General features: G+C 39.6%; 1 protein-coding gene across 3 annotated transcripts in view; it reads right to left on the bottom strand.

Moving 5' to 3' along the window:
- The window catches only part of Ranbp3l (RAN binding protein 3 like), a 47,092-nt gene extending 34,537 nt beyond the window's left edge, over positions 1-12,555 (bottom strand). For 2 of the 3 annotated variants that reach the window (XM_040757603.1, XM_040757605.1), the window contains exon 1: positions 11,965-12,554. In XM_040757603.1, coding sequence (XP_040613537.1) covers positions 11,965-12,058 — 94 coding nt within the window. In that variant the 5' untranslated portion in view covers positions 12,059-12,554. Of the gene's footprint in view, positions 1-11,964 lie in introns of all 3 variants that reach the window. The other variant, XM_040757604.1, reaches the window with a different exon arrangement.
- Positions 12,556-12,854: the final 299 nt, after the last annotated feature.

Here is a 12,854-nt window from a genome sequence, read left to right as displayed (position 1 = left end):
AACTAGAGATACCCACAGAAACAGTTGACCTGACCTGATGAGAGTATGCAGACCCTAGTTGCGGAGCAAGAGAAGCAGCGTTGGACCAAACCAGGCCCTCTGAATGTGGGTGCCAGCTGGGAGGCCAGGGCAGTCTATGGGACCTCTAACAGTAGAGCCAGGATTTATTCCTAGGTCACAAATGGACTTTGAGAGCCCTTTCCCTATGGAGGGATACTATTGCAGCCCAGATGTGGAGGGGGAGGGCCTGGGCCCTCCCCCAGATGATGTGATGCCCCTTGGAGGGTCTCACTATCCCTGGAGAGTGGGTGGTGGGTGGGTTGGGAGGTTGGTGGGAGGCATGGGAGGATGGTAGCGTGAGAGAGTGGGGGAATGGATAAATAAGAGTATTTCTAAAAAATTTTTTAAAGACTTAAAAGTTGTCACTCTCCTTCACTAATTTTAGCTTAATTCTGTTCTAAAAATCAAAACAAAAAAAAAGCAAAAAATACCTTAACTCTACCTATAGTTGAGAATGAAGCACCTTATGAACAAAGCTGAGCAGTGCTAGTATATGTCTTCCTGTGGTTGGCCTGTTAACACATATATGGACACACACGTGCAGGAGTGCATACACACACACACACACACACACACACACACACACACACACACACACACACAGGTCTCTATCTACAACCACATTTCTCTGCAGATGACTAAAGGGTAACACAGCCAACCCCAAATCAAAATGATTTACTTCTAACATTTTCAGACTTTTTCCTTATTTTGCTCTTTCTCTTTAAATGGCAATGCCCCTACCCCTTTTAAAACTTGTGTGCTTTTTGTTGACCACTCTGTGGATTTAACCATGGCCTTCATGCTTGCTAGGTAGGTACTCTTCCACACAGATGTGTTTGCAGTCCTCTTTTCTTTTTTTACTTTCAGACAAGATTTCACTAAGTGGCCCAGGCTGCCCTTGACAAAACTTGTTTTTAGGCCAGAAGACTTTGAGCTTGGTGACTCTTTTGCTTCGGTCTCTGAAGTAGCTTGGATCATAAGCATGTGTCATCATGCCTATTATATCCTAGCTTCTTGCAAATTGTATTGGAACAAGAGGAGATTTGACGCCAATTACTTAAACATGTCATTGTACAAATCCCTTCAGATCATTGCCTCTGGTTGAAAGTCTAGATCATATTGCTATGACCTTTTGATTAATTGTTGCCATCCCCAGCAGGTGAAGTGTCTGGCCATAAGGAATGCAGCTTTACAATGAATAGAGTTTTTAGTGCACTTTAAATCCCGACTTTTGGATATTTTGCTAGATTTACCCAGCAACTTCATTAAAAAGCAACTCAGGTGTGAAACTTCCTTTGCCAAAAATGTTGATTAAGATTTCAAGCCAAGTTAATGATTTAATACAGTAGCTGACCCAGCACTTGAAGCATAGTCTCTTGTTTAAATTAAAAAAGAGAGCCAGGCCCAGCATGTATGAGGCTCTGGGTTCAATCTTTAGCACTGTCAAAAACAAAAGGTGGATTATAGTAATGAGCATTATTTAGCTCCTTTTAAATGTGTGGCTTTGAATAACCAAAAACCCAAACTGTTTCTCTCAAGCCATTTCAGCCCAGTTTGGTCTTGTTTGTTTGTTGTTTGTTTTTGTTTGTTTTGGGGGGTTTTTGGTGTGTTACTTTGCTGAATACTTCATAAAATGTAAAAGACATGGGTGCTCAGCATTAAACAAAGCTGCTAGCCTGGTTAGCAAGTTGCTGGCATAGGGCCCATAGGTTTGCACTGACACAGCTACATTTTCTTACTGGTTTTGCCTAGAATAAAAATTACCCTCCTGATATCAGTTGGATGTGGTTCAAAATCCATATAGAATTTAATCGGTGACTTAGTAACAGCCTATTTGAAGCAGCCAAATCGCAGATTGAGTTCAAGGGCACCAGCCATGAGGGTAGCACTTCCTCAGATCTAACAGGCAGTGAGCATGGTTCAGCCAACCCAGACTCAGGCCTGCCTCACAGTTACCTTAGCTACCTTTTGTAATGAAATAAATCTATGAAGTCCTGAGTGGTGTCTGGTATATAACAAATGTCCCATAAACACAATTTGTTTATAAGTGACATGTCAATGCTGTGGAATGGCTCAAAAAGGTTGTAAAACATTAGTTGTTTCGTGTGATTATCTCCTCAAACCATAGGATCTTGTAAGTCCCTGTTGGAAGGTATCACCCTCACATAACACAGCACAGAAAATAAGGATTGCAGTTAGATTGGTACCACATTCCCTAGCCCACTTGTGGCAGGTATGCGGGCTGTAGGTATGTCAAAGTCATGTCTCTCCATCCCACAGCACCAGCCTCCAGACTCTACCTCTGAGGGCTGTGCATACTTTATCACCACTGTGAAATCACACCTGATTTCAGATCCCATGAGAATACACCTTTCTTTGTGACATTTGCATCTGGCTTCAGAAGACATCAGCAAAGGCTTGTGATTTACACACGGAGGCAGCCAGAGCTCACTACCTTTGGTGGTATCTGATGGCTTACTTGGGGATTTGTACCAATGGGGCTGTTTTCAACACTAGGACACTCTCATTATCACTACTAGCTCCTCACTTACGTATCTCAATATCAAAAACTGTGAGAGTTACTGCAGTAAGCATCAGAAATAAATTTCTGGTGACATTATTGACATTCAAGAACCCTGGATTATCTAAAATATTTTAGGCATAATTCCTAGTCTTGCACAAATGGATAGGCACACAGTCTGTACCCAAGTTCAGTGTCCACTGGTTTTTGGTGAAAGGTCCAGTGTCCATTAGTGAACAGAAGAATTCCTAGCTTCTGACTGACTACACATAACCCTGTCTGCAGAATGCTGTTTTTTCTGAGCAAACTTGGTAGGAAAGATGTAATCAGATTACTAAAAGCAAAGAAAGTTTGGAGCATCATATTAACTATCTCATGCTTGTTTGCACATAAATGGTAGCTTAATAAGTGCCTGTCTATTCAAATGTGCTTGGCCTAACACTTACTTTATTTTAACATGACAGTGCAATTGTTAGGGAATAACAATTTTTACCCCACCTCTAACGTATTGGTGGTTACCTCTCCACAAAAATACCAAGGTTGTAAAATGACCGAAAAGGCAAGTTAGTAACTAGTCACTTCCGTCTCATGCACAGTCAAAACCAAAGGTCTTATATAAGTGCCCTCCATCCCTTCTCTCAGTATTCACTAGGTCCTTAACGTCCACCTAAGCCAACGCAGGCCTCTTTTGATCCTTCCAAAGCACTGGTATCATAGTGTGACCAGCAACAGCCACAAACAGCAGATGAGAACGTGTAAGAAAGGAAAATTCTCAGCCCATCATCCCCCCAGACATTCTAGTTGAAAGGTCACCACAGGAAAACCTAGCAACTTCCAGCAACTGTGCCCAGTTGATGGTTGGTTGGTTAGATTTTGAGATAAAACCTTGCTTTTTAGCCCAAGCTAGCCTGGAATTGGCAATCCTGCCTCTGGCTCTCACATGCTAGCTGCAACCCCAAGTTTGGAAGCTATCAACTGACACAATGTTATACAACAGCTCCCAAGTTATTCTTAGATATTGTGAGTGTTCGGTTTTGGTTTTTATGGTCTTAACCTTGCACTATGCTTAATGTATAATAAAATTTATCATAGGTGTGTAGATAGTCATCCCTTGTACATGAAGGTAACAGTGTAGTGATGTTGCAGTAAAGCAAATGAATCAAGAACCAAAGCCACATGCGGAGTCTAACTCATGAGCTTCCCCGTCTGGCTATCCCACAAAACTAACCCCAGAGGACTGTGGCTCCCGTGTTGCTCAGCTTTCTCGCTGACTTCCTTGCAGGTCTCTGTGCACATTCCTCTTTCTCAATGAGGCCTGCCTGCCTGGTTTCTTAGTGAGCACCCTCCACAATGACACTCTTTTCTTTTCTATTCAGTTTCTTCCATCTGTAGTATAATCACTTACACTATATATTTTATGTCTTTCCTTTATTGTCACCCTTCAGCCTGTTAGAAAGTGGTGCCACATGGGCAGGAAGTTCCGAGTGCTTTGCTCTCTCAGATCTTACTGCAGGTCTTCATGCCAGAAGTTCAGAAAACATCTCTTTAATAGAATAAATGAAACGCTTCATGAATTTAAGTAAGGGGAAGAAGTTGGGGGGCTCATGAAATAGTCTGTTTTTGCTGTTTATATGAAGAATATTTATGAGATACCATGGGTTTAATTTAAAAAAGCTGAATTTTGAAGAAACTTTGGATAAGCCATTGACTCCAAATGATGTTTGATACCAGGAAGAGGCCTAAAAAGGCAAAATGCTAAGGTCTCTCCCTAACTATTTTTGGGGGATTCAGGGGATCAAATTTAATGCTTTATTCATGCTTATCATATAATCTACCACTAATCTCTACCACCAGCCCAAGATATGAGATAGTGATTTTATCATATTTCATTTATCTGTCTTAATCTCATTGCTTTGCTAATTTTACATTACTATGCCATTACATAGGAATTCTCAGCTTAGGGATCATTTAAACAGAGTAGTACTAATTATTAAGCTCATCTAGGAATGACTCATGTTTCATTCTGAAGGTTTGATAGTTCCTGAGCTGAGTGGCCTGTGACTACACTGCCCACGAGACACCATTATGTTTCATGCTTCTTTGGCAAGTTGTTAAACTTCACCAAGATGCTCCAGTCCCTTCATTTTTCACTTTTGCCAAAAGAGGCCTGAAGGCGCCTTGAGAGAGCAAAGCCCCCCCAGCCATGCTACTAAATGCTATTCCAACCTGTGAATACACACAGTGTGCTTATCTGTGTACATCCATTTATAAGTAAAACCTGCTATGTGCATTTAATTATTTCATACTTCCCAATGGAGGTGATAGTTCACAGGGCTAACTTAAAAACAAACAAACAAACAAAAAACTCACAAAAAACCCCTACTAACTCAGTTTTCAAACCGGTTAAACCACTTCATAGCAATGGGTAAGTTCTGTACATCTTCTCAAACATTGTATTATCAGTGATTTAAATTTTAGCCATGGTTACATTAATCATCTTTCTATACTGTGACAAACTATCTCCAGTAACCCATTTAGAAAGAGGAGGGATGACTTCTGGCCCACAGTTTGAGCAGTTTAAGTTCATCCTATCGTTCTGGACCCGCGGTGGCACAGCAGTGTGGGAGAAGAGGGGGAGCAAAGTCACTAACTTTGTGGTCAGAAAGTTAAAGAGAAGAGAAAGGCAAAAGACCAGTTCACCCAACGGCATCCGTCTCACCACAATGAGGCCTTCCAGTGGGCCTCACTGACTAAAGGCTCCCACACCTCCCAGGAGCACCACACCCGCTTAGTAGCCTTCAATGCATGGACCTGTGGTGATGTTCCAAAGGTGATGCCTTATGGTGGATTTATTCTGTATTGCTTTAAGAAAGATCAATGTTGGGCATTTTAAACAAACTTCTTGACCATTTTGTTTTAGAAGTATGTGTCAGACCATTGACCCACATTTTAAATTAAATTATTTTTCTTGAGTCATAAGAGTGTTCAATGTATTCTGGCTGCAAGTTGTGTATATATACGTTACACAATAATTTCCTCCAATCTCCCTTCTTAGTGTCTTTTTAACAACAGCTATTTCCTATACTGGTTATCTAATTTATATACTTTTATAACTTAGTGATTTTCATGCCTGTCATCAAAACCTGTCCATTCTAATAATAAGGATACTTTTGTACACTTTCATCTAGAATTTTTATATACTTAGCTTTTTACAGTAATACCCCATATCAAATACCCCCCCCACACACAGACAAACAGAAGGAGAGAGAGAGTGAACTTACTCCCTTGAAACGAGGTCTCTCACTGAACTAGATGGCCATAAAGCACGCCACAGTAATAGTGTTACAGGAACACCTGTAAGCCTCACCCACTTTTTATGTGGGTGCTAGTGTCTGAACTCAGTGCTCATACTTTCACAGGAAACACTTTTACCATTTAGCAGTCTCTCCAGTCCCCAAGAATAGGTATTTTCTCATAATTCAGTCAACTATTGCTTCCTTTGCCAGTGTTTAAATGCACAGATTTTACACATATTTTGTTGCCTTAATATACAAGTGTATATATTATATTTTAAACATATATATATATATACTTTAAATATATATTTTAATATGTAGTTTTTGTGTATTGACTCAATATTCTTGATTCTCCTTGCGGATTTTCTATTAGCTATCTCTAAGCAAAGGCACTTTAAATTCTTTCTAATATGTGAGCCCTTTACTTCTCCTAAAGAAGCTCAGTACACTGGCTGGACTCTTGAGTATTGTGTTGACTAGAAGTCATGATAGTGAGTGCCCTTGGTTCTCAGGAGGCAAGTCTTTTGTCTTCTTCCAAAGGCATTGATTGTTGCTTATTTTATAAGTGTCCCGCTGTCATCGGGTTCAGAAAGCTCATTTCTTTTCTAAATATTTTGATTTTCATTTTCCCAATTAGTGTTGAATTTTGTTTGTTTGTTTTTCACATTTTTTGTTTTAGTAAAAGTACTAATGGCACTCATGGTATTAGCAATAAGTTTTGTAGTTTTTTGTTAGAATATTATCAATTTTATTGCTTTTTTCAAATAAATAGGCTTTGAGAACCAATGATGTGCAGCCTAATGCCTTGACATTTTATTCTCAGGACTAGAAAAACAAATGACATTTGTTTATTTGTTTTCTTAAAAATACATTCAAATGTGTAATTAATATGGCCTTGGGCATCTGTGGCGTTTTAAAAATGAGGTAAAATATACTTGCTACAATGTTTATTCTTGTGGCAGTCAGTCAGTCCAGAACAAATGATTCTGATGTTGATGCCCAGCTCACCTCTAGAGCTCTTTTTACCTTTCAAAATTGAAAGGTCATTCAGCCATCACTTAGCTCCACCATCCACCAGGGAACTTTATTGAGGTGAGGATTCCTACACTGAGTACAAGAGGCATGGTTTTCAGCCTAAAGCTTTTCCCTCTCCAAACTCTTAAAGTAATCCATACCTCTATCAATTTGTAGTTCTAAATTCAAGTGGTCCTGCAAAACTAAAACAAGGGTCTTTGAGCCTCTGCAAGGCTTCCTTTTGGTTGCAGAAAAACAGAAGTGTAGATTTTCCACTGTCGGTCTGAGTCCATTTTGACTATATGTCACCCATATGATGTCATACTGTGTGTACAGCATCAATGCTTCAAAACCACAAAGGAAATTACAAATCTATTTGGAGAACCATAACGGTATTTAGTGATAACCTCATCTAAAAGAAATGATATATTTATAATCATGCAGTAACTACTGAAGTCCCTCTTTGTGCCTCTGTGTTCATTTCATTTACTTCATACATTCTCTAGGTAATAAATTAGGGCATTCATACATAGCTACAGGAAACATTTGAAGAAAATAACACATTCACAATAATCCAAGTGCAATGTGTATTTTATGGTTTAGAGTCTATCCAAAGGATTGAAAAATATTTGCTCAGTTCTTAATATTTAATTCTTTAGAAAATCCATATTTGGAAGCACACTTAGGAGAAAAACATGTTTGCATTTTCAGTGTCTGATACTCATCTACTCTATGGTAGGTATTAATTAAAATGTGTTAATTATACATTAAAAGCTGAGGGTGTTGGTCTGTATCTTTGTATATTTTTCTTTAATTGAAAATAGGTTTTTCATACAATATATTCTGATTATGCTTCCCTCTCCCCCAGATCCAGGTTCTTCAAACTTCCCCACTCCCATCAGAATCCACAGCCCTTCTATTTCTCATTAGAAAACAGGCATCTTAGGATATCTTTCAATTCAATAATGTATGTTGAGAATAAAGTCCATCCAGAAAATTACCAAAAATTATATAATAAATATATGTATTCTTGTCCGTATTCCCTTCACAGAACTTCATAAGGTATGAATTTCCTGAGTGATAGGTATGTCTTTTTAGGTGAATGAAATGACCAGTAGTGGACACTTAGATATCTTTAAGGGTAGGACTGACCACATCAAGAAGACTAAGCCTCTGGTTGGAGGTTGAACTGCTCAGTTGCAGGGATGTAGAGAAGGGCTCGTAACATGATTAATGACATCGCCAATCAACCTACATAATGAAACTCATAAAAAAACTTCAGACACTGATCAGTGGAGTCTCCTGACTGAAAAATATATTAGTATATGGGAGTAAGGCACACCTGACTCCACGGAGACCAGCTCCTGCACTCATAATCCTCCCAGACCTTGAGTCTGCATCTCTAACCTGGTTAACCATCTGAATTCTCCATAATGAAATAGTGATCATAAGTAGAGTAACAAAGAAGTCTGTGAGCCATCCCAGTGAATTATCAAGTCTGGGAGAGTGTTGGGAAACTTCGAATTTGTGGTTGAGGTGGCAGAGGTGCAAGCAGCTTGTAGACTCCTGTAATTAGTGATGGGTGCCTGAAATGGGGCATCCTTGTGAGATGGTGTGGTCACCTTGTGGAGTCTTTGCTAACTCTTGGTAGTGTCAGAATTGGATTGAATCACAGGATACTCAAAGAACTGGTGTCAGAAAACTGGTATCAAAACACACAAAGAAAATCAAGAGGCAGTCCAAGGCATTTTGAATAATTGTCAGAAAGTGCCTTTGGTATGAACCTATGAAAAAAGATCAAATATTGTAACCCTAAGGCGTATGATTTGTAAAATAGTTATATAGAACAAAAATGACATTTAAAATAGCCCTTAATTATTATATAACCTTAGAAAAGTCATTTAACCTTGAAGAGTCTTTCTACATATCTTTAGAATGAGGTAGTATACTGTTTTTTAGTAGACTTTTATTTCCACTGTCTTTATTTCCACTTGGGCTACAGTACCAAGATAGTTGTTCAACATGTCTACAAATGCTTTGAGTGACATTCAATTGTGTGGTTAAGTAAACAGCTCTCCACGATGTGAGTAGGCTCTCAGTCAGCTTAAGGCTTGAATAAAACAAGATTGCTTTGCCCGGAACAATAAGGAACAGACGTCAACTGGAGCAGCATCAGTTTCTGCTTGGGCTCAAGCTCATTCCTGGACTTTCCAGCATCCATAATTGTCCTCCCACTTACCACAACTAGTGCACTGGTTTGTATTTTGCCGCATGGGTTAAATAAGAACATACATGACGTCATTCGAAATTTTAAAGCACTAGAAAAGACAAGGATGGTTGTTTGCTTAATATATGTAATTCATGATGAACCTATCAGATATTAACATTAATATTTATCTGCATGGTCAGTATTACAGATAATGGATTAAAATTAGCATAGAGGAACCTGGGGACAAAAGGAAGAAGAAAGAGGAAGGTGCTAAATTTCTGTTCTGGACAAATGTAGTATCTGTGCCATTGAGAGTCACTTGGGGTACACAGGAAACTGTACCTGAATTGTCTTAGCTCATTTATCTACCCGGTACCTGACACAATACTTTGCACAGTTGTTGCCCAAAGAATAAATAACTTTTATCCCTGCAGTCAACCAAAACAGTACATTTTCATGACTGACTAAATAGAAAGACTCAAATACCAGAGTTAAAATAAAATACATTCACATACTGTATGGAGGGCTAGACATATGAATGTACACTAAATCTGGACATGCTTCAGCAGAGTTACAGGGTAATAAATCACATTGCACATGGTAGATAAGAGAGCTAGAATATTGCCCTGGATGAAATGAGGCTAAAGGTGTGAACTCGGGTAGCTGGTGTTCATATCCACAGCCAAGCATCACTCTAAGACTTTGCCTCCTTGAACCTTTGCTGAACTTCGCATAATAGCAAGGTGCAAGCATAGCTTTTGGGAAAAACATTGCAACCACAGTGAATGGGCACCTTTAAACCCAAGATGGCAATAAATGTAAGCTTTCGGGTTCTAAGAACTGGAACAGCGTTTCAGTGTCACTTGTGAGCTCAGACCTCTAGCTGACATGTCTTGAGGCTTTCAATGGCTAGTCTGGACTTCATTAACATGCCTCACAACTTTATGGATTATGGTTTTTGTGGGCAGATATTTTGAGAGTGGGCCACAGAAGAATGTGGTTACTTTCAAAACATTCCAAGGAGAGAGCTTCAGGCTAAGAAAACAAGAGAAGGCTGCTAGTCTTCTTGTTATTTAGGGAAGTCTGTCGTCATAATGATATTTCCAGCCTTCTCTGGATAAGGCCAATAAAGGATAAGCCATCAAGGCAGCCTTCCTTAAATTAAAACAACAGTGGGATATTATTTTCTGCTTATAATATGGGAAACAAAATTTAAAATTAATGCCCAGTACTACTGAGATCATACTCTTACATTCATTATTGGAGAGTGGAAAACCACTTGGCCAGGAAAAAAGATTTAAAAACAGCAATAATCTTTTAAGCATATGCTTTTCTAAGAACTTATTCAATGAAAATAATCATCTGTGCATAGATATAACTAGTAATTTATATTTAACAGTAGTAACTTTAGTGAAAAATTTCTGACATTGACCACTAAAAAAATAATGCTCTAGAGAGCATATAATGACATGAGAATTTGGTCATCATATACTGTTAATTAAAAGACAGTTTACAGAGTACTATGTGTCAAATACATCATTTTTTATTTTAAAAAGCAAGCAAAATAGCAATCCAAGTATAAATACTGAAAAAGAGTCTAGAATGCTTATTAAAATGTTATTGTACTTATCTTTAGGTAGTAAGTTACAAGCTATTTTTTTACTGATTTCTTTAGGATCCTCTCCCAAAATTTTCTATTATAAATATTACATCTGAATAAGGTGAGGTAAGGTAAGGCCTTAAACATTCCAAGCCAAAAAAAAAAAGCAACAGATAAAGGCATTGACAAAGCCATAATAAACTAAGAGTTTCTAGTAGCACAGGAGCAATGTGTATAGAGCTGCCTAAGGCTATTGGTTCAAAACTATTTTTTTTCAGAACATGTTATAGCATGTTCTGAAATGTCTGCCCTGTAGTCATTTTGCAGGAATCCTCTCCTATCCATGCTATCTTAAGTGCTGTGTGGCATGAGATCACTTGGCTCAGCTCAGGATTCTTGCAGGGAGGTGGCTTGTGACATTCACCAATTGTTAGCACACAGATGCCACCTGGAACATGGACAGTTTCAGTTCATTTGTTGCTACTCTCTGTGAGAGTGACATCTAAAGCTGAGTCTACAGGGAAACAAATGAGAGGCTCATGTGACGTATAACATAGATCCATCACAGGCTGCCAAGGTTAACCTCTGGGGTGATGTCATCAGCACACCACCTTTCCCACCAGTGTCCTCTGCTGTCCTTAACAGTGGACTAGGGTAATAGTTGTTCTATTCATGTCAACCATCTGCTGCTTGGGTAGGCAATCTGAAATGCTTTTAAAGCTTATTCCCAGAAAAACTATATGGTGTGGAGTTTAGATGCCCATCAGGTAAAATGCCACACTATCTGTTTAGTTCTTTTTGGACTATAAAAGAAGAGTGTCACAAATATGTATTTTCCACAAATGAATGACTCACAAGTCCACACAAAAAGAAAGCCCTCACCTGGACTTGGGGAACAGTGCCAGGCTAGCAAAACTGTTCTCTGCTAAATTCCTTCAGTAGCCAGTCAAGTCGGCCTTGTCCCAATGGGTGTTTTCAGTCATCCACACTTTGTGAAACTCTACATAACTGACAAGGGCTGGAAGTTTAAGTGCACGTTTCCAAGGATTGTGAATTCTTCATACTCTTCTAACTATTGATAATCCTTCAAAGCAACAGTGAGACCATGTTAACCCAATGTCGAGCCTCACTGTCATTCCTCTCCTCAAAGTTTAAAAGCATTTTATAATCAGAGCTTCCCAGGCGCTTCAGCAGCCCACCCTTCTCCCAGACATGCAAATGGCCAGAGAGTCACAGAACTCAGGACTTAGCTCGCTAGACCCACCTCGCTGTTGCTGGTCCTTCTGCACTTTCAGCTGATGTGTGCCCAAACTGGCGAGCAGGTGGCTGGGGTCGTCTTTCCTTTGTGTGCTAGACATGGTACCGACAATCTGGTTGCAGCTCGCGGATCACTAGGGCATTTTGTCTTAGCCAGTCATCTAAAAGTGTCTCCAGAAGTCACTTGGAAGGAACACAGAGGCCCACGCAGATCTCGCCTCACATGTAAAACATTTACTCCTCGAAGAACATGCCAGAGTTTTCCTTGGTTAAGAATCCTGCAGTAAATATTTACCAGTGCTACATCTTCTGCCTACAAAGATGCCAACTTACTTGGCTAGAAACAAGACTTCGTTCTTACTTTGTTTCAAAGCATTCTGAAACTCTCCTTTTATAATGTAAAATCCTATAAAGAAACTATCTCTCTCTGTATGTCAGTTTTGGCTATTTTCAGTTTCTTCTGCAGTCTCTTGGAGTCCAGTCTCTCCCATAGAGAGGACTGTCAGAGAAACTCACAGGCAAGGGGGGAAGTACTGCAGGATGAAATCAAGGTTTCTCTGCTTGGTCAGAGTTTGCCCTGTGACAGCTGGATGTGTACAGTTCTTAAGGGAGGCTGCAGGGGGAGGAGCAGAGAGAACTAGCTAATTAGCATAAAGAGGCCGGCAAGAAATGGCCTTCTGATAGCTTTAACATAGTGACCACAGCAGGGATTGTAAAGAAGCCCTGAGAGAGGGGTAATTAACCATCCAACTTCTGCTGCTTTGTCATTAAAGCACAAGCCCAAAGCAGGGCTTGAGTGGCATGGATATTCTCGGGCACATGTGAAATGGCAAGGTACAGCCGGGGCTGGCTGCTCATGAGCTCATGGAAATATACTGCTGCAACTCTTGGATTCTG

This window comes from Mesocricetus auratus, unplaced genomic scaffold (genome assembly GCF_017639785.1).
Source record: "Mesocricetus auratus isolate SY011 unplaced genomic scaffold, BCM_Maur_2.0 Super-Scaffold_100015, whole genome shotgun sequence".
NCBI lineage: Eukaryota > Metazoa > Chordata > Mammalia > Rodentia > Cricetidae > Mesocricetus > Mesocricetus auratus.
Note: the sequence above shows the minus strand (reverse complement) of the source record. Positions and strands in the feature narration are given on the sequence as shown.